The sequence below is a fragment of the Scyliorhinus canicula genome, chromosome 11, assembly GCF_902713615.1.
Source record: "Scyliorhinus canicula chromosome 11, sScyCan1.1, whole genome shotgun sequence".
Lineage (NCBI taxonomy): Eukaryota > Metazoa > Chordata > Chondrichthyes > Carcharhiniformes > Scyliorhinidae > Scyliorhinus > Scyliorhinus canicula.
In genome coordinates, this window is record NC_052156.1 from 93,171,665 (window position 1) to 93,191,804 (window position 20,140).

The following is a 20,140-nucleotide window of genomic DNA, read 5'->3' on the forward strand; positions in this document are numbered from 1 at the left end:
GATGCAGATGAAGAGTCACTGTTCACTGTCTATTTGCAGATAAGAGGTGGCCCTGGAGAGAATGATTGTAGCTGTCAGGTGTATTGTTTGAGGAATGGTGTGTGGAAGAATGCTGGAAAGGCAGAGTTTGGTCTTGGCACGTTACGATGCAACGTTACTCACCTTCCTGCCGTCCTGAGCTCTTGATCCTCTTGGTGCATTGACGTCAGGCTGGAGGTGTCACAGTCCTTAGCCTCTTCCATACACACCTACTTTGTTTAAGAGGGTCACCTCACCCGTCCATGCTTGGCTGACATCAGTGGACTGTATTACACAGTAAAAGCTCCAGGTAAGAGTGGGAGACCAAGTTAACTGCCCTCAAAGGTCTCCTCTCCATTCCTGTGGTTGCTGCAGCCTCAGGAATAAATTCCAGGTCGGCCATTCTCAGCTTTGTGGCAATCTCTTTGATTAAAAACCCTACCTTTGATTGGTTTGGTGATTCATTCCATCCACTCTCACTGATTGGTCAGGAAACCCAGATTTTGATTCCATGGATCATTTAAAAAGAACAAGAACAAAGAACAAAGAAAAGTACAGCACAAGAAGAGGCCCTTCGGCCCTCCAAGCCTGCTCCGACCATGCTGCCCGTCTAAACTAAAATCTTCTACACTTCCGGAGTCCGTATCCCTCTATTCCCATCCTATTCATGTATTTGTCAAGATGTCCCTTAAACATCACTATCGTTCCTGCTTCCACCACCTCCTCTGGCAGCGAGTTCCAGGCACCCACTACCCTCTGTGTAAAAAAACTTGCCTCGTACATCTCCTCTAAACCTTGCCCCTCGCACCTTAAACCTATTGACCCCTCTACCCTGGGAAAAAGTCTCTGACTATCAACTCTGTCTATGCCCCTCATAATTTTGCAGACCCCTATCAGGCACATTATATATTCCGCTGGATTCTTGATACATTACAGATCCCACCATTTCCATGAGGGCTATCTGTTCAAAATTCCACCCAATACATGAGAGTATCAACAAAGCAGGAAACAATGCTACGATGGGAAGTGAACCAAAGAAGTTGTGAGAGAACATCAAAGAGTCATCATTTTAACATAATACGGTTTAAGATAACAATTGAGAGATATATAGGTAGTACAAAAAGCAAAAGAAGATTGGTAAGAAAAACAAATGTGGACAATATTTTAAGGAGAGATCCTAGAACCCTATAAAGGTTATAGAACAGAGGGGCATCATTTGACCTGTTGAGTCCATGCTAGCTCTCTGCAAGGGAAATTTTGCTCCTCCCACTCCCTTGTATTTCCCTGCAGCCTACAAATTTTTATAGCTCAAATTATCAAATTCCCTTTTGAAAGATATTATTGACTCTACCTCCACCTCAGTCTCAGACATTGCATCACCGACTGTAACCAGTCTCTGCATGAAATGAGTTTTCTCGTATTTCTTTTGGTTCTTTTGCACTCAAATTAAATCAGTATCCTTTGGCTCTCAATCCTTCCACTAATGGGAACAATTTCTGTTTATCTATTCGGTTTGGACCCCTCATGGTTCTGACACCTCCATCAAATCTCCTCTCAAACTCCTCTTATCTAATGCAGAACCACCTGGAGTTTCTCCTGTCTATCCATCCAACTGAAGCCAATGACCCCTGGAACTGTTCTCTTAAATCTTTTCTGCACCTTTCTTAAGGCGTTCCCATCCTTCCGAATGCAGTGCCCAGAATTGGACACAATCCTCCAGTTGCAGCTAAACCAGTCTTTTATAGCATTTCATCATAACTTCCTTGTGTTTGTACTTAATGTCTCTATCTATAAAACCCATGATTCTGTAGCTTTTTCAACCACTTTCTCAATCTGCCCTGCCACATTCAATGATTTGTGCACATTGTTACGACACCCTGGGTGAGTGCACAGTCAGTTCCAGGCCCTCAGATCCCAGAGTCTGAACATAAGTGAATTAACCAATAATTTGTGTTTTCCTGAGATCTTTAGCCCCTGACTGCTCCAATGAGTTGCAGACACCAGATTTATAAGTAAAACATTAACAAACTGTTTATTAATAATAAGAGGAAAAGATGAGTAAATATATATATGTAAAGAAATAACAGAACAATAGTCTACCAATCTACCTCATCCCACAATCTTGTCCGACCCCTCACACAGACACATACAAGATAGACCCATGGTAAGGGTAGGAAAGGATTAAAAGAAAACAGGGAATAAATGTAAAAGTTTGAGGTGAGTCTTCACTACTGTGATTGCTGACTCTGGGAATAGATTTGCTCAAGTAATTCAAATTGGTGCAGCTCTGTCTTTCCCTCACCGATGGAGCTAGGTACAGGATGTTCAGATCAGTGCTACTCTGCTCTTCTGCCACCAGATGAAGCATTCGTCTGAAATTACTCGGCTTTGACTCTGGAATTGGTAGATTTTCACTTGCCTGATTTATGTACAGAACTTTGGCTCTTTTATCACAAATGCTCTGACCTTAAGCTTCAATTTTCAGCTCTTCCCAGCCCTTCAGACAGAGACGTAAGTGTATTACCGACCTGTGAAGAATTGGCTGGCACTTTCACATTCAAGCGATCTCTTTCCCAGTTCTAATAGGTGTCTGTCCTTTTTAAACAAGAAAGTATCCACAGATTTAGCTACAATGCCTCTTAAAATCGTCCGGAAAAGATAGAGAGAGAAAAAGGAAGAATTTGCACTACCTTATAACTGAGCTTCCTTCACAGAACTGAAAACAAAATGGAACTCTTGAGAAGACATACCTCTCTTCTGGAAGTTTCTGACTGGCTCCCCCCTAATCACAGACAACAATAGGAGAAGGCTGAGAATTTTACATTCACATATTGGCTGCTTGCCAAATCGATCAAATCAACATCACAGATTCTGCCACAGAACCTAAAGGGATATCTTGGGTTAGTCCATCAGAACAGAGGGTTGCATTGTCCAAAGACAGTAATTTAAACAAAAATCCCAAAGAGTGCAGTCATGTTGTAGCAGCTATCCAGAAGGCAATAGATCAAAGCAGGCATGGGGACAGGGATAAAAAGGGAACACAGAACAGACAAAAGGTTTCATAACAATGTCCTAACATCCCTGGTCCTCCTCAGGGTCTGTTGGATTTTATGAGTTTAGCATATATGGCCCTTTAAGCCATGTTGAACCAATTCTCAGTGCTTGCCTTCACATGGGCTGCTCAGCTGTATTGTTTTTCCAAGAGATGTAGTCTGCTAGGCAGAAGTTTGGATGGTTCTTTTTTAGGGTATCCTTATATTAGTTATACAGATCATCTTCATATCTTTCACCCTGTGTCAGTTCCACATTGAAGACCTGTTTGGGGATTCTGCAAACATCCATGTAGGCGGTCAAGGTATGACCATTTTGTTGAATTTTCTGGAGGGTGGTCTCCATGATGTTGAGCCCAGCACGATGAAGGATCTCATTGTTTATGGTTTTGTCTTGTCATTGAATTCTCATGATGGACCTGTGGAGTCTTGGGTTGAAGTGTTCCAGAGCATTAGATGGTACCTATATCAAACCCAGGACCCTGATGGTAAGGATGGTAGAGTTTGATTTTAGTCTTCACTTTAATTCCACTCTGCTTCCAGGCACATAGTGCGAGTTGGCCATCGTCAGAACTTGCTTTTTGGATATGTCATTGTTAAAGTACATACTACCAAGTTATGATAGTTTTTGACTGATCCCATCGATGAGTATGTCTGGTGCTTCTTTCTGGGTGCCTGGTGCAGATGAAACATAGAGCACGATTTAACAGAAATGAAACAGAGTCCTGTATCGAGCATGTTTCGGCAGGTGTTTCCCGGTGCTGGTAGCGCCGAGAACGACTCCGCTACTAAATCGGATTCTGCTTCATTTTTGGGCTTCGACAAGAAACTCCCCGTCGCGGCTGCACTTTGTCCCATTTCCTGCCATTGCCAGTGCAGGGGGATATCTCGAGACCCACCATGCCTCAACTTAGCAATAAGGGGGTCTTCGAGCTCTTCACACCCCACCTCCTAAGGGCAGGGAACCCTGGGCTCTGTCCCCGGCATGGGCATGATGCCACCCTGGAAGTTCCACTGCCAGCTGGGCACCCAGATGGCACTGTCAGGATGGCCAGGTGGGTTCCAGGCTGGAAGTGCCATGGTGTCTAGGTGGCATCAGGGGTACCAGGGTGCCACCCTACCCAGAGCTCAGCAACCCAGGGGCCCCGAATGCCTGGGAGACCCCCCCCCCCCCCAAAGTGCTAGTATGCCTGGTCCACCTTTGTGGAAACCAATGCTAAACAACGTCTGCCCGGGGTCTCCGAGACGAGGCCATTAGATCCTTGGCACTGGGTAGATCCGACACAGACATATTTAAGTGAGACTAACTGCTCACTTGAATATGCAAACCTGGGTCCCGATCTCAATCAGCAGGATCCAGATCACAATTCCTCATGAGCTCTCATGAGGCCTCTCGCGAGATTTACTGGCCTCATTGCGTCTCGAGTCGGATGCAGCGAGGCCAATAGATCGCACCCACCGTCACAGTCTTTGAGACACTAATTTGGAGGAAAATGTTTTCGACAGCACTTGAGAATTTCTTTGCCAGTCTGGATGTTTTCCTTTTTGTGGGCTGCTTGGGCATAGTCATCTCCATACAGAAACTCTCTGATTACTGCTCTTGTGATTCTGGAGAAAGCACGCTGCCTGAAAAGGCTGAAGAGTTAACCTTCCACTGAGGAGGTGACAAATGCAATCAAATAAATCACACAAGGCAAAACCCCTGGGCCAGACAGCATTCCAGCAGAGATCCGAAAGTTGAATATTACTAAGTGTTAATAAACTTGGAGCCACCTTCAAGAGTATCTGGAATCAGGAAAAGATTAGCACTGTGGCTTCACAGTGCCAGGGTCCCAAGTTCGATTCCCCACTGGGTCACTGTCTGTGCGGAGCCTGCACGTTCTCCCCATGTCTGCATGGGTTTCCTCCAGATGCTCCGGTTTCCTCCAGAGTGAGGGCTTAAGTGGGTCAGTGAGACTCGATGTCCGAATGGCCTCCTTCTGCATTATATGTTCTATGTTCAAAGATTTCAGCATAGTCAGCCTCTGGAAATAGAAAAACTCCAATAAAGTATGTGGCAAATAGCAAAGAATAAGTCTTCTTTCAATCACAGGAAACATCCTCACAAGAATTCGATTAAACCATCCCATACAACCTCATATGATGTTCACAGACCTGACAAAAGCTTTTGACAGTACGTTGACCTGGTCTTTGGTACTTGCGCTCCAAGTTAGGATGTATGAACAAGTTTGTCAAACTCCTGTGTCTACTGCATGAAGGCATGATTGGGTATGTTTGTACCCAGGGTAAACTGAGTCGGCAAAGAAGTGGCAGATGGAATACAATGTGGAAATGTATGAGGTTATGCACTTTGGAAGGAGGAATGGAGGCATAGACTATTCTTTAAATGGGGAAATGCTCAGGAAATCAGAAGCACAAAGGGACTTAGGAGCCCTTGTTCAAGATTCTCTTCAGGTTAACATGCAGGTTCAGTCGGCAGTTAGGAAGGCAAATACAATGTTAGCATTCATGTCGAGAGGGATAGAATACAAGAGCAGGGATGTACTTCTGAGACGGTATAAGACTCTGGTCAGTCTTTGGAGTATTGTGAGCAGTTTTGGGCCCCGTATCTAAGAACGGTTGTGCTAGCATTGGAAATGGTCCAGAGGAGGTTCACAAGAATGATCCCTGGAATGAAGAGCTTGTCGTATGAGGAGGGGTTGAGGACTCTGGGTCTGTACTCGTTCGAGTTTAGAAGTATGAGGGGGGGATCTTATTGAAACAGGATGCTACGAGGCCTGGATAGAGTGGACATGGCGAGGATGTTTCCACCAGTGGGAAAAACTAGAACCAGAGGGCACAACCTCACACTAAAGGTGAATCTGTGGAACTCTTTGCCGCAGAAGGCTTTGGAGGCCAAATCACTGAGTGTCTTTAAGACAGAAATAGATAGGTTCTTGATTAATAAGGGGATCAGGGGTTATGGGGAGAAGGCAGGAGAATGGGGATGAGAAAAATATCAGCCTTGATTGAATGGCGGAGCAGATTCAATGGGTCAAGTGGCCTAATTCTGCTCCTATGTCTTATGGCCTTATGGGAGTGGGGGAGGGGGGGGGGGGGGTGAAAAAGGGAAAAAATCCCTACAGACTGTATAGTTGATTGTTGGGAAGTATGGGGCGGGATTCTCCGACCCCCCGCCGGGTCGGAGAATCGCCGGGGGCCGGCGTCAATCCCGCCCCCACCGTGTCCCGAAGTCTCCGGCATCGGAGATTCGGCAGGGGCGAGAATCGCGCCGCACCGGTCGGCGGGCCCCCCCCCGGCAATGGGCCGAAGTCCTGCCGCTGTCATGCTGGTCCCGCCGGTGTGGATCAAACCACCTACCTTACTGGCGGGACCAGGCGGCGTGAGCGGGCTCCGGGGTCCTGGGGGGGGGGGCGCGGGGCAATCTGGCCCCGAGGGGTTCGCCCACGGTGGCCTGGCCCGCGATCGGGGCCCACCAATCGGCCGGCGGGCCTGTGTCGTGGGTGCACTCTTTTCCTTCCGCGTTGACCATGGTCTTCACCATGGCAGAGGCTGAAGTGACCCCCTCCCCAGCGCATGCGCGGGGCTGACGTCAGCAGCCGCTGACGCTCCGGCGCATGCACGGACTTCCGTCGGCCGGCGAAGTCCCTTCAGCCCTGGCTGGCGTGGTGCCAAAGGCCGTTCCCGCCATCCAGCGGAGGGCCAACCACTCCGGCGCGGGCCTAGCCCCTCAATGTTAGGGCTTGGCCCCTAAAGACCTCCGCACCTTTGGGGCAGCCCGACGCCAGAGTGGTTCATGCCACTCCATCACGCCTGGACCCCCCGCCCCGCCGGGTAGGGGAGAATCCTGGCCATGGTCTTATGTCTTATGCCTTTGCAGTAATCAGCAGCGTAAAGCAAGAATGAGCCACGGTTCCCCAACATTCCAATCTCTTTGCTGCAATGCTTAAAGAAACCAACAAAGACATGCCTGCATGCTTCAACATTCACAACTCTTCAGGGAAGCTCTTCAATACACCTCAGTAGAAACCCCTTCTAATCCAAAAAAAACCCACTACTTCCTGTTTCCAGGTCTTCAGCTGAGTTAGGAAAAATATATTCCACTAACTCCACTAACTCTGCGCATTGTTCTTTAAGGGGTAATCAAAATGATGGAGCTAAGGGCCTCACGGTAGCATGGTGGTTAGCATCAATGCTTCACAGCTCCAGGGTCCCAGGTTCGATTCCCGGCTGGGTCACTGTCTGTGTGGAGTCTGCACGTCCTCCCCGTGTGTGCGTGGGTTTCCTCCGGGTGCTCCGGTTTCCTCCCACAGTCCAAAGATGTGCGGGTTAGGTGGATTGGCCATGCTAAATTGCCTGTAGTGTAAGGTTAATGGGGGGATTGTTGGGTTACGGGTATATGGGTTACGTGGGTTTAAGTAGGGTGATCATTGCTCGGCACAACATCGAGGGCCGAAGGGCCTGTTCTGTGCTGTTCTGTTCTATGTTCTATGTTATATCTATTTACTGATGGAAACCTCTGACATGTTCTTTACAATTTGCTTAAAGCCAACAGCTGCCGATTTGCTGAACCTGGCATGGTGGAGCTCAGCTGCTGCCTGGTAAGATAACCTTTCACACTGTCCCACCACAAAGATAATGTGAGAATCCCCAGAGGTTTTTCTTCATCTTTTTATTCTTTCAGGGGATGTGGGCATCACTGGCACAGCCTTTGTCACCCATTCCTAATTATTCTTCAACTGAGTAGCTTGTTCGCCCATTTCAAAGGGGCAGTTAAGAGACAACCACATTGCTGTGGATCTGGAGTCACATGGAGGTCAGACAGGGAAGGATGCCAGATTTCCTTCTCAAAGAGACATTAGTGATCCAGATGGGTTTTTTTACAACACGCAAAGTTATTTTCATGGTCACCAGTCCAAGACTAGCTTTCACTTCCAGATTTATTCGCTGAATTCAAATTCCACCAGTTACTATGTGGGATTTGAACCAGTGTCCCCAGAGCATTAGCCTGGGACTCTGGATTACTAGTCCAGTAACTAGCACCCACTGCACCCAATTCCCCCCCAATCTATTATGTTGCTGCCCCTCAATGCTATCTGATATTATAGCTCAAGTGTAGTCAGAGTGAGTCAGTGATGTACCTGTGTGTGTGTAACTTTGCAAGTGACCCTGTTTGTGTGACAGTGGTCTTATGAGGGTGTATGAGTGTTATCTCTTATTTGTGCTTTGCATTAATCATTTATTTTAAATGTATAATTGAAACAGTATCTCCCTTTCACAGAGCTCCCATTACGCAGCTTCAAAGTAAAAACCCAATTTCACCAAATCTTCACAAAAACCAAAAAACAGAAGCAACAACACTTCCAGTCCAGAGCTCATTGTGCACTCATTCCGCTTTCAGTGAAATACTGGTATTTAAATGGCGAGAATCACTTTCCCTGTAGGTTGCACATGGACTGTTGGAAGAAGTCTCCCTATTTACCACCTTTTTGTGTTCCTTAGGTTGAGAGGAAAGGGTTCCAATGTGAATTCATGAACAGGCAACTCCCACAATGAGTTTAACAATGGGTGATGTTGGTGCAGCTTTTAGCAAATTAAATATGGACAAAGCAAAATCACTAAACTAGATTGCATTGTTAAACCACAGAAATGTCTGTCAATGCCTCAGCTTTGGATTCTTCAATTTCTGTTATTAACAGAAATGCTCGTGTATCAGATCTTCACTTAATGATTGTGCTTTGATTCATTTCCCCCAGGTCTTTATTGCAACAGTTGTTGTACGCACTCACCTTACAACTCAGCTTTCAATCAGGTACGAGTCTCTGATGTGTCTCTTTCGGGGAGGTACTATCTCGGAAGGAAAATGAAACAGACCAGTTAGGCCCCAGTTCACTTGTACTTTGGATACTCAAATCAACTTGTGAACATTTTAATACCCACCTCAAAACACTGCTGTCCTGCATTGGAAGGACAGGTTGGAAGTTAAAAGTAAATTACTGCAGATGCTAGAATCTGAAACAAAAGCAGAAAATACTGGACAATCTCAGCAGGTCTGACAGAATTTGTGGAGAGAAAAGGGAGCTCACATTTCGAGTCTGGATCACTCTTTGTCAAAGCTCAGCTGAAGGTCTGTGAACTTCGATCAGAACTGGGAAAAGTCAGAATTGCAATAGGGTAAGCGCAGCACGGTGGCACAGTGGTTAGTACTGCTGCCTCGCGGCGCCGAGGACCCGTGTTCGATCCCGGGCCCGGGTAATTGTCTGTGTAGTAGCTTACGCATTCTCCCTGTGTCTGCGTGGGTCTCACCCCCACAACCCAAAAAGATGTAGCACGGTAGCATCGTAGTTAGCACAATTACTTCACAGCTCCAGGGTCCCAGGTTCGATTCCCGGCTATGTCACTGTCTGTGCGGAGTCTGCACGTTCTCCCCATGTGTGCGTGGGTTTCCTCCGGGTGCTCCGGTTTCCTCCCACAGTCCAAAGATGTGTGGGTTAGGTGGATTGGCCATGCTAAATTGCCCTTAGTGTCCAAAATTGCCCTTAGTGTTGGTTGAGTGGGGTTACTGGGTTATGGGGATAGGGTGGATGTGTGGGCTTGGGTAGGGTGCTCTTTCCCTGAGTCGGTGCAGACTCGACGGGCCGAATGGCCTCCTTCTGCACTGTAAATTCTATGATTCTATGATGTGCAGGGTAGGTGAATTGGCCACGCTAAAATTGCCCCTTAATTGGGAAAAAAAAGAATTGGTATTCTAAACTTATTTTTTAAAAGAATTGCAAAAGGGTTTGAACAAGTGGAAGGGGGAGGTTGGAAAGAAGAACACAAAGGAAGATATGTTATAGGGAGGTCAGCAGGAGAGATAAATGATAAAAAGATTTCATGGTGCAAGACCAAAGGACGGGTAAAAGGACAAGTTCCACAAAATGGTGAAAATCGTAGACTGAGTGGTCACGTGATCACACGGTTACTTAGAGGTCAAGTGGCGGAAGCGTGGGAGTTCTCCAGTTCTCTCCAGACTTCAGTTAGAACACAAGCATGAAGTAACAGTCAGCTGGTAAATAAAGTATTGTTTGTTACAAATGCTAGTAAATAAAATAGGTTGGAAGTTAATGATGTATCTCTCACAACATGTCTCTGATGCTACTGTCTCGAGCTGCGGCTTTTCTCATATCATGTGATGAATTGATTTTTATTTTGACCAGTTGCTACATTTCACATAAGTCAGTACACAGTTCTCACACAAGAAGGTTCAGATTCCTAGGGCAGGATTCTCTTGTCAGCCGACGCCAAAATCGGGAAAGGCAAGTGGGGGGGTGAATCAGTTCCGACACCGAAAATGTGCCGGGCGCTGGGTTAACGCCAAGTTGCAATTCTCCCGGTGCCTTAACAGTGGCGTCGCTGTCCATGTGGCGTTTTCACGTTCTGCCCGTGTCCGCATGGTCTCACCCCTACAACCTAAAAAGATGTACAGGGTAGGTGAATTGGCCACGCTAAAATTGCTTCTTAATTGGAAAAATAAGAATTAGGTAATCTAAATTTATTTTTAAAAAGAATTACACTCGAGTTTGAACAAGTAAAAAGGGGGGAGGGTGTGGTTCCTTCTACACGTACAGTAAACACTGTTTCCATATCATTAGCGGTCCTGAGCGGCACTCACAGGGGCCTCCATGGTTCTCTGCCTCCACTGGGGGGAATTCCCGATGCAAGGTCCGCTTGATCGAGAAACAGGCGCTGTGGCTAATGAGGGAGATAGAGAAGGTGGGACATGGAGAGGCCCCACCATGGGCTGCCAGGGTCTGAGGCGGGAGAAGGGTGGGATGACGTGGAGACGGGCACAGGGCTGGGGTGACAACCCATAGGACCGGGGCAATGTTCAGGCACGGACCACAGTTGCTGCGGCCTGCAAGGCAGCCATCTAGTTGCACCCCCCACTGACCATCCATCTTGGCCCCTGGTTCTGCTGAGAGCCACCGGCCATATGGGTGCCCACACCCCCACATCCCAGCCCCGACTCTCTACCCCATTGCACCCAACTGTCCACGCCGCCACGGAGACCCTACTTGTCCAGTCAGCACAATGCACCTATTTCAATGTGGACCGAGTCCACCAGGGTCCCTGGGCAGCGGGATTCGTCGCCATCGCCAACATGCCCTGGTCCAGGGGGTGATTGGCAGCATGCATGTCGCCCAAGGCACTTGCACATGACATGACGCTCTACACAAACCGAAAGGGGTTCCATCGCTGAACGTGCAGCTGGTATGTGATCATCAGCTGCACATCATGCATGTCTGTGCCGAATACCCGGGCAGTGTGCACGATGCCTTCATCCTGGCACGCTCGACGGTTTCGCTCCTCTTCAAGGTGCACCCCCAGCTGGGCGTTGGCTCTTGGGCGACAGGGGTTATTCACTGTGGTCGTGGCTGATGACGCCTGTTCGGAAGCCACAGATCAAAGCGGAGACCCGCGACAATGATACCCATGACACAACCAGGGCATGATCGAGCGGTGCTTCGGCATCCTGAAGATGTGATTCAAGTTCCTGGACCGCTCTGGTGCGGCCGTCCAGAATGGCACTGGGAGGGTCCCCAGCATCATGGTGGCCTGCTGCATCCTCCACAATATCGTGCAGCGGACCGGATGTGCTGGAGAAGGAGGACGAACACCAGTCTTCGTCCGACGAGGAGGATGCGGGGGAAGGGGAGGATGGGCAGGGCATGGGAGGCCGCACAATGTGTGCGCCAGGACCAACGCACACGGGACAGTCTGATCGCCTCCAGGTTCATCGACTGGTGGGGCGACTGGCCAGGGGCACGGACACAGCTTCCCACCACCACAGCCACCCGCCCCCCTCCCCGCAGCACCCTTTCTGATACATACCTGCCGCATTACGGGGTGCAAGCTGTAACAGCGGGAATGGTCCATGGGATGGAGGATGATGACAACCTGCTCTCGGATGAGCTCTGGTGCTCTGCATCGTTTGACAATGTCTGATTCATGCCCACTGTAGCACTTTCCACCGTCCAACTGGGTGATCCCTGCATGTGAGCTGGCCATTCCATCACCGAGTCCCATCAGGTCCCTGGGTGGCGGGGGTAGGACGGTGGAGGGGGGGGGGAGGGGGAATGTGGGTTGGGGTAGGTTGGTGAGCGATGTCTAAACGGCGGTCCCTGAGCCAAACCCACCCCCCTGCAGCCAGCCCAGATCAGCCCACCCCTCAGAACCTTCTGACAGAAAACCGAGGCAGGTTGTAACATTGTTCACAGGTGTTTAATGTGAAAACATATGTACAGATTTGTGCTCTATCGCTAAACTGTGCGCTGCACCCGTGCCAACTTAACTGGTGTCTACCTTTCTGCCCTTACGGGCCCTAATGCTATATCTAGGTGGATCCCCAGACGATACATCAGGAGTACAAGCGGCCAGCTGTGTCCATAGAGCCATAGATGTTTACAGCATGGAAACAGGCCCTTCGGCCCAGCTGGTCCATGCCGTTCAGTTTCTATCACTAAGCTTGTCCCACTTGCCCACATTTGGCCCATATCCCTCTATACCCATACTGCCCGTGTAACTGTCCAACTGATTTTTAAAGGAAAACAATTGTACCCGCCTCTACCACTGCCTCTGGCAGCCCGTTCCAGATGCTCACCACCCTCTGTGTGAAGTAATTTCCCCTCCCCTGCAGGAGTCACCAGCACAGACACCGTCACCTCCTCCTCCCTCGTGATGCCCAATGGCCCTCGGGCTACTCCATGAGATGGGGCAGCTGCCAGTCCTGGAGGCCTGCTGTCATCTCGGCCAGGGTCTGCATGTTTGGAGTAGACCACCTCTGACTGGGACTGCACCACATCATGCTGCGACTGTGCCACCATCTTCCGGGTCTGTGCCACATCAGCCAGTGACTGTGCCATTTCCCTCTGTGACTTGGCCATGGCAATGCCGCTGACGCTCTCAGCCATGACCTGCTGTGACGTGGCCATGCTCAGGAGTGCAGCACAGCTGTAATGTCCAGGTGGCCTTGACAATTAGCGGACTGTGAGAGGGCAGCCCTGTCCTGGACCTGGGCTGCCACCCACACAGAGTGTCGCAGGCCTTGGACATGCTTATCCATGGCCGAAGCCCTCGGTCCATAGCCTCCACCGCGCACGCCACCAGTGCAGTGTCGGCCGAGGTGGCACACATCGCTGGCACCACCTCATGCTCCTGCACGGGGTTGGACTCCTCCACATGCATCTGCAGGCGCTGGATGCTCGTCGACAGCCCCTCATGTAGTCCCTGACTCTGCGACTGTATCTCCACAATTGATGGGACCATCCTTTCTGGAAGCCTGAAACCTGTCCGGACGGCAGCTAGTCTCTGAGGTCGGTCCACCCTCCAACCGGCCGCCCCCTCAGGAGTTCCTACCTCCAGCTGCTGTACCGGAGCAGCTGTGTGGTGCACACCAGATAGTGTCCCAGGAGCCTCTTCACTAACATGCCCAACTGAGGTGAGTGTCTCTGGGATGGTGGAAGATGTTGGAGACAGCTGTGACCGGAAATCCATGTCGGCCTCGGACACGAGCAGCCTCCTTCCCAGGCCGGAGTACAGGGTCGCCCGCCTCTCCTGAGATTCGGGTTGATGGCTCTGTGTCAGTGTGTCCTCATCACTGGTTGGTGCCTGGAGTTCTGGCGGTGGCTGGGGTCGGGGACGGGGGACACCAAAAAGGCCCGCCCCATCACCAGCAACTCCTGCAAGACATAAGACAAGACGCATGATGAGACCATGGGCCGGGGCCGGAGTGGAGGTGGTGGGGGTGTGTTCGGGAGGGGGGCGTTGGGGAGGGGGGAGTAGTGGCGGTAGTGATGGTGGAGCGAGGTTGTGAGGATGTTGTGGGAGTGGTGGCGGGAATGAGGTGGTGTGGGGGTGATATTGGGGGTGGGGTGGCCCACACGCCACGGGGAACCGCAACTCAGCGGGGTCTCACTTGCTTGCCCAATGCTGACCTCCATCCAAGAGACTGCCCTATTTTTGGGCCTACCGACCACATCTAGTCTGATCACTGCTCTGCTGTGGTGAGAGGCCACAGGTCCGGCAGTCCCCCTCCAGTCTTCTCCCGCTTCCAGCGGTTATGGACGGGCTTTTCCTGTGGAGGGAGGAAACAAAACGCAGTGTTAGACATTCTGATGCATGCAGACCAGGGTTGGGTAGCTTCTGGCTTCTGAGGGCAGGGCACCCGGTCATCGCGACCAGTATGGGTGCCAGCTTGTGGTGAAAGGTGGGGATCTGGCTGCCCTTGGGATGTGGGAAGAGTGGGGTTACGAGTGTGTGGGACGGAGGTTGGTGGTTGGGGCACAGTGCAGCCTACCCAGCCTGGCAGCCTTGAGGAGATCGTACAGTTTCTTCCTGCACTGCAGGCCGGTCCAATCGGTATTGTCCACGGCGCTGACGACGTCTCCCATCTGCGCCAAGACATGGCGAACGGCAGCGGCTGCCAGCCTCCATCCCAGGATGGGGTACAGGGTTGCCTGCCTCTCCTCCATGGTATCTAGCTGGGTCTCAAGCTCGGCGTCAGTGAAACGGGCTGCTGCTCTCCTTGCTGCCACCTTGTTGGCTGGGATGGTGTGTGTGGGGTGCAGTGTGTATGTGCAGCTGCAGCTTGTCAGCCTCCTAAGTGTCAATCGTAAACACGGCGAGTCCCGCACTGTTTCCCATTGGAATCGATTATATTCCATTGGGGGGGTGTTGCGACTTCTTGGGCGAGTGTGCTTAACACTCAATTTGGCTCTGTTTCTTTACTTAGCTCTGGAGTCGCCAGGTATCGTTAAGACACCGCCACAAGTTCAAGGTGAAGTTCAAAGCAATAAAACCATACACCAATTAGTAAGTTCAAACAACTGAGTTTATTATAATACAATTATAATATCTACCCATGCACACGCTAAAAGGATTAAACTTATTCCTACCGCTAAATAAACTAATACTTATCTCGAAGGAACTGCCGGGTCAAGGAACAAGGCCTCCTGCTCTGCTCTGGTCTGCAGATTTCAGGTTGGCATAAGTTAAAAGGGGTCAGGAGTGTCTATCTCTGGTAGCGATCGTTGTGAGGCACTTACTTGCTACCGGCTGCTGTCCGAACCCTCTCCTCTCTCTCGTTCAAGGTCTTCTTGGCAAAAGCTGGTCGAGGTGCTGGTCCACGGAGGAGTGCTAGTCAAAGAGAGAGGAGGGCTGGACGAGAAGACTGAACCATGTGTGGGACCTGTCTTTTATAGGTCCCAGGGATCCGCACCCATTTGGGCGGACTCCCTTACCTGCTTGGAATCGATTGGGTCTCTTCCCAATCGATATGTTTGAATCCCCCAACACTGAGGCTGTTCCTTAGCTACTGGGCGGGCCTTCAGGCTCTTTGTTTTCAAACCTTGCTGGTGCCTGGGTGTCTGGTATCCTTTATAATGTTGCAGTTGCTTCCCCAATTGTGTCCATTGTCTCTGGAATCGTTCCATTAACATGCTAATTATCCCGGTGATTGCCTCATTAGTATGCGGAATGTTCGTTTCGGTGCTGTCTGCTTTCTTAGCACACAGAATCCACACATGCTAGGGGCAGCCCGCTGGGGCTGCAAACATTGTCCATTTTATCCTGTATGCTTTGCGTTCCTCCATTTTGTATTCATGGAATGGCCAACTTTGGTGGCTACACTCCCTCCTTGTGATCCTTATGAGAAATCATGAAGGATCACCTAACTACGGTGTCTTTGGGTCCCCCTGACCTCAGCGAGTTCCATGGCTTCTATTCTTTCCTCAACTATGGCAAGAAATTTTAACTAACAGTTTCTGATTGGCGCTACTATGTCAAAGGGGACATGCATTACCAATTCGAATCGGTAACCTCTAACTATCTCAACAAACTATTCTCATCTCACATTTAAAACAGTCTATAACATTCTAAACCCTTACTCATTCATACAACAGCATCTGTACATTTCGTTTTCTGACTCGGCAGTCGAGCGCAGAACATTATAATACATCCACAATAATCTTTATTTACAGATTGTATCAAAATTAAATCTCTTATTATACATCAAGGGGTTGGGGGGATTGGTGGAATCCGAAAATGGGGGATTGTACTCTGTACACTGTTGAGGCCCGCGAGCGGTGGGCTCTCCTTCTCCATTTCCTCATCCTGAGGGTCTGGACTATGATACAAAGGACTGCAATCACCAAAAGTGATTCTATTATATGTGACGAGGAGTACCATGTCAGAAATTTGGTACACCAGGTCAGGGTACTGTTACCATTGACTGGGCTGGGGGTGGTCTGGGTTTGGGAGAAGTTAGCAAACGTTGTACTGTGGGAAAGTGGGTCCGCGTCAACGCGCAACTGCCACAATAGCTAAAAACATAGCAATTTGAGTGCTCTCTTCTCTTCTTTCCTCTTCTCTTCTGGGATCTTGCTGTGCTGTTGCTTCGGTTCCTCTCGCGAACCTCCGAAAGCTAAGGGAATCAAGCATATTATCTGTTAGTGTTCAGCTTAATATCTTGACTTTAAGTATATCTGTCCTCTTGTTCCAATTTTCCCTTTATGATGGTCACCTCCATGTGATTCCCTCATTTTTTTTTTCAAAAACGGATTTAGGACCAGACATATACTTATCTTAAACCAGTGCGAGCCGTCTCACAGAGTGTTGAAATTTACCATCCCAAAATGTCCTTGGATGTAAATAGCATATCGAGTGGCGGCCGAAGGGCTACCTTAAACAAAAATGAAACCAAGCTTTAGAAATGAAAAGGTCGAATGAGTTGCGTATGGGCCGCGACGGGTAAGAGTTGTATGGGATCCCCGGGTAGGGCGTGCTGTGCTGTACCCGAGCTTAGCTGACCAAAGGGGGGTCCTCAGACAGGGCGGGTCCTCAATGCCGTTTCTCCACTGCCTGAGCAACCTGAAATGAACGGGTAAGAATGTAGTCGTAGTGGAATTGCAGCCTCTATTCCCAGAATAGAGGGGCACCTTTAAAAAAAGTGAGGAGCCAAGATGCTCCTTGTGAAAAAGTTGAGCTGGGCTCCAGACATTTCAGATGTGTCAAGTTCTCAGAAATATCTGCGAACAAACTAACGTGCATGTGAGGTGGTCACAAGCTTTTTGGCTGAAAAGCAAGTGGCCGATCTCCAAATCAAACATTTAACATGCAAACAAACAAACATCCGTGCAGGTTCCATCAGAAAGGACAGCACTTCTCTCAAGCGGTTCCTCTTTCACATCATCTGGACACCTCACTTCTCCTCATTCTCTGCGAACAGGGTCGCAAAGGGGTTGCCGTGTCGGGAATCAGACATCAAGTCATCCTCTTCTCCCGGATCCCATACCCTTGTATGGATCAGGCATGCAATCTTTGCATTGTGTGACCGGGGGTCACTCTCGTCATTGCGGACAAGTCGCCAAGAATTGTCCCTGTGCCAAATCGTGGGGTCTAAAATTGAAGAAGCGTTGTCGGGGTCGTCAGTGTTGGGTGGTGGGTGTAGGTGTGGGTCCGGATTTTTAATGTAGGTGATCTCCATGGGGTCACTGGAGTCGAGGTCGTAGTCGCTGAAGTGGGGGCTGTAGGGTGGAGTGCTGTGGCTGTCCTCAGTTTCACAGTCACTGTCACTGTCTCTGCTGTGGCAGCTTGTGGGCGTTCCGGGGCGTGGTCTGGAGTCAGTGGGCGGAGTCGAGGTCGAGTCCGATGAGGAACTGGTCTGTGAGGGGGAAGGTGGAAATGTGTCTCTTGTGGGCGGAGCGAGGTGTCCTGCTGCATCCAGCAGGACATGGTGTGAGTGGTTTGACTGTGTTCCATAAACCTTTAGCTGGTTAATATGAAACCACGCAGTCTTACCGTTTGGGTATTTTATTCTGTATAATGAGGGGCTGATTTTGTCCGAAATTGAGTACGGGCCGGAAAATTTAGGAGCCAAAAACGTGCTGGGGTTATAAACAGATAACATAACCTGAAATTCTGTGGGGTGTACATTCTTGTTGAAACAGGCCCTGCTCTGTTTCCGTCTTTTCCCCAATGTTACTGCAGCTGCTAACTGTGCAGACCTTACAGTCTCAACTAATTCTTTGACTGCTTTCTCGTGTGTGAGGGCCGTCATTTCTGGGCTGGTCATGTCCGGTCCTAAAAGGAATTCTGATCCTTTCATAGGGCGTCCGGTCATGAGTGTGTGTGGGGTGAAACCTGTAGATGATGAAACTGTATTTCGGATGAACATTAGTGCGAATGGGAGCACTGAATCCCAAGTCGAATTGTTCTCCTGTACCATCTTTCTAAGGGTCGATTTTAGGGTCCGATTCATGCGTTCTAATATCCCGCTTGACTGGGGGTGATACGCAATGTGGAAATTCTGTTTTGTTCCGAATATGGTCAGGATGTTCTTCATGACCCGTCCTGTAAAGTGAGATCCCTGATCTGACTCTATACTTCTGGGGAGACCCCATCTCGTAAAGATGTGGTGGGTCAGGATCTTTGCAGCTGTCTTAGCTGTGTTGGTGCGTGAAGGGAATGCCTCTACCCATTTGGTAAAGGTATCTATGACCACCAGAACATATTTATAGCCATTCCTGCAAGGGGGCAATGGTCCTCTAAAATCGATCTGGAGGTTTGTCCAGGAGCCAATAATGGGGCGAGTGTGGCTGAGTTGTGCCTTCTTTGAATACCTCTCCGGGTTATTCTGCGCACAAATTAAACAATTCTCAATATAGTGGGTTACATCTTGTCGTAAGTTGGGCCACCAACAGAGTTGTCTAAGGTGTCTTGTGGTAGGGTCGATCCCTTGGTGTCCATGATTGTCATGGAATAAGGCAATCATTTGATTCCTGTCCTGTTCAGGAACCACATACAATTTATCTTTAATGATCACACCCTCATGTGTGGTCAAAGCATGTTTGAATCTACCGTACTGGGCCACAAAGTTTCCTTTAAAAATCTCCCGGAGATTTTCGTCCTGCTGCTGTGCCTGTACTAAATCTTTGATTTCTGTCTGTGAGACCTGAACTGCACTCACAGGGGCGCTAGCTGGGGGTGTCCAAAGGCCTGGAACCTGCTTTAGCCAGTGCGTCGGCTTTTACATTTCCAGGGGGGGATGACCTATGGTGACTTCTAACTTTAATAATGCCATACGTCCTATCCTTTGCCTTCTCTAGGATATGGCGGAGTAATGGGGCTGATGGAAGGGGCTTCCCGTCTGCGGAGACGAAACCTCTTGTCCCCCACAGGGATAGAAAATCGGTCAGGCTGTTACAGACATATAAGCTGTCCGAATATATGTCTGCTGGGCTGGGGAACGAATCTGGGTGGTCCACTATATATGCAATGGCCGCGAGCTCTGCTGCCTGCGCGTCTAAGTGACCTGGTAATTTTAATGCAATCTCTTCTAGTGCACGACCCTGCGCATCCTCAACATAGATCCCACATCCAGTGATGCGTTCTCCATCTAAAACTGTGGATGAACCGTCCACATATATTTTCAATGGGGCATACGTGTCTGTGTGCTGGGGGCTCTGGCTTGAATTCCCTATCTTCCTGGGGGGTGTCTTTGCAATGAAGGGTCCTGTGTTGTGCAGGGGTGCTACAATCTCGCATTCATGGGGTTGTCCTGGATATTGGAGGTTGTCCGCTAAAAATGTGTGTGTTTTGGTCCGTTTAACTGTTATGTCCCGTCCTTGTAACAGTAGTTTCCACCTAGCTGCTTTTATCTGGCTCACTGAACCGTCCTTCAGTCGACCGTCTAAAAGTAACTGTGTGGGGGTGTGCTCGGTCAAAATGGTGATGGGATTAAGTCCGGTAATGTACGAGAAGTACTGAACTGCCCAAAAAACTGCTAGTAGGTGCCTCTCGCAGGCTGAAAATCCTTGTTCTATGGGGTCTAAAAGTCTGGAGGCATAAGCCACTGGTCGTAGCTGCTCGTGCCGTTCCTAAAGGAGCACGGCCGAGAGGGTCAGATCGGTGCTAGCTACCTCTATTGCATCGGGGGAGAGTTGGTCTGGAACTTGTAGCACGGGTGCTGCGCTAAGGGCCTTTTTTTAACTCTTCCACAGCCTCTGTATGCTGCGGAAGCCATTCCCAAGGGG

At 49.4% G+C, this 20,140-nt stretch overlaps 1 protein-coding gene across 1 annotated transcript in view; it reads left to right on the forward strand.

Annotated features, from left to right (window-relative positions):
- Window positions 1-20,140, forward strand: part of LOC119973771 (voltage-dependent calcium channel subunit alpha-2/delta-2-like) — a 979,537-nt gene that overhangs the window by 920,494 nt on the left and 38,903 nt on the right. Inside the window, exons 31-32 of the mRNA XM_038812195.1 lie at window positions 7,617-7,669; window positions 8,825-8,880. Of these exons, the coding sequence (XP_038668123.1) occupies window positions 7,617-7,669; window positions 8,825-8,880 (109 nt within the window). The remainder of the gene's footprint in view (window positions 1-7,616; window positions 7,670-8,824; window positions 8,881-20,140) is intronic.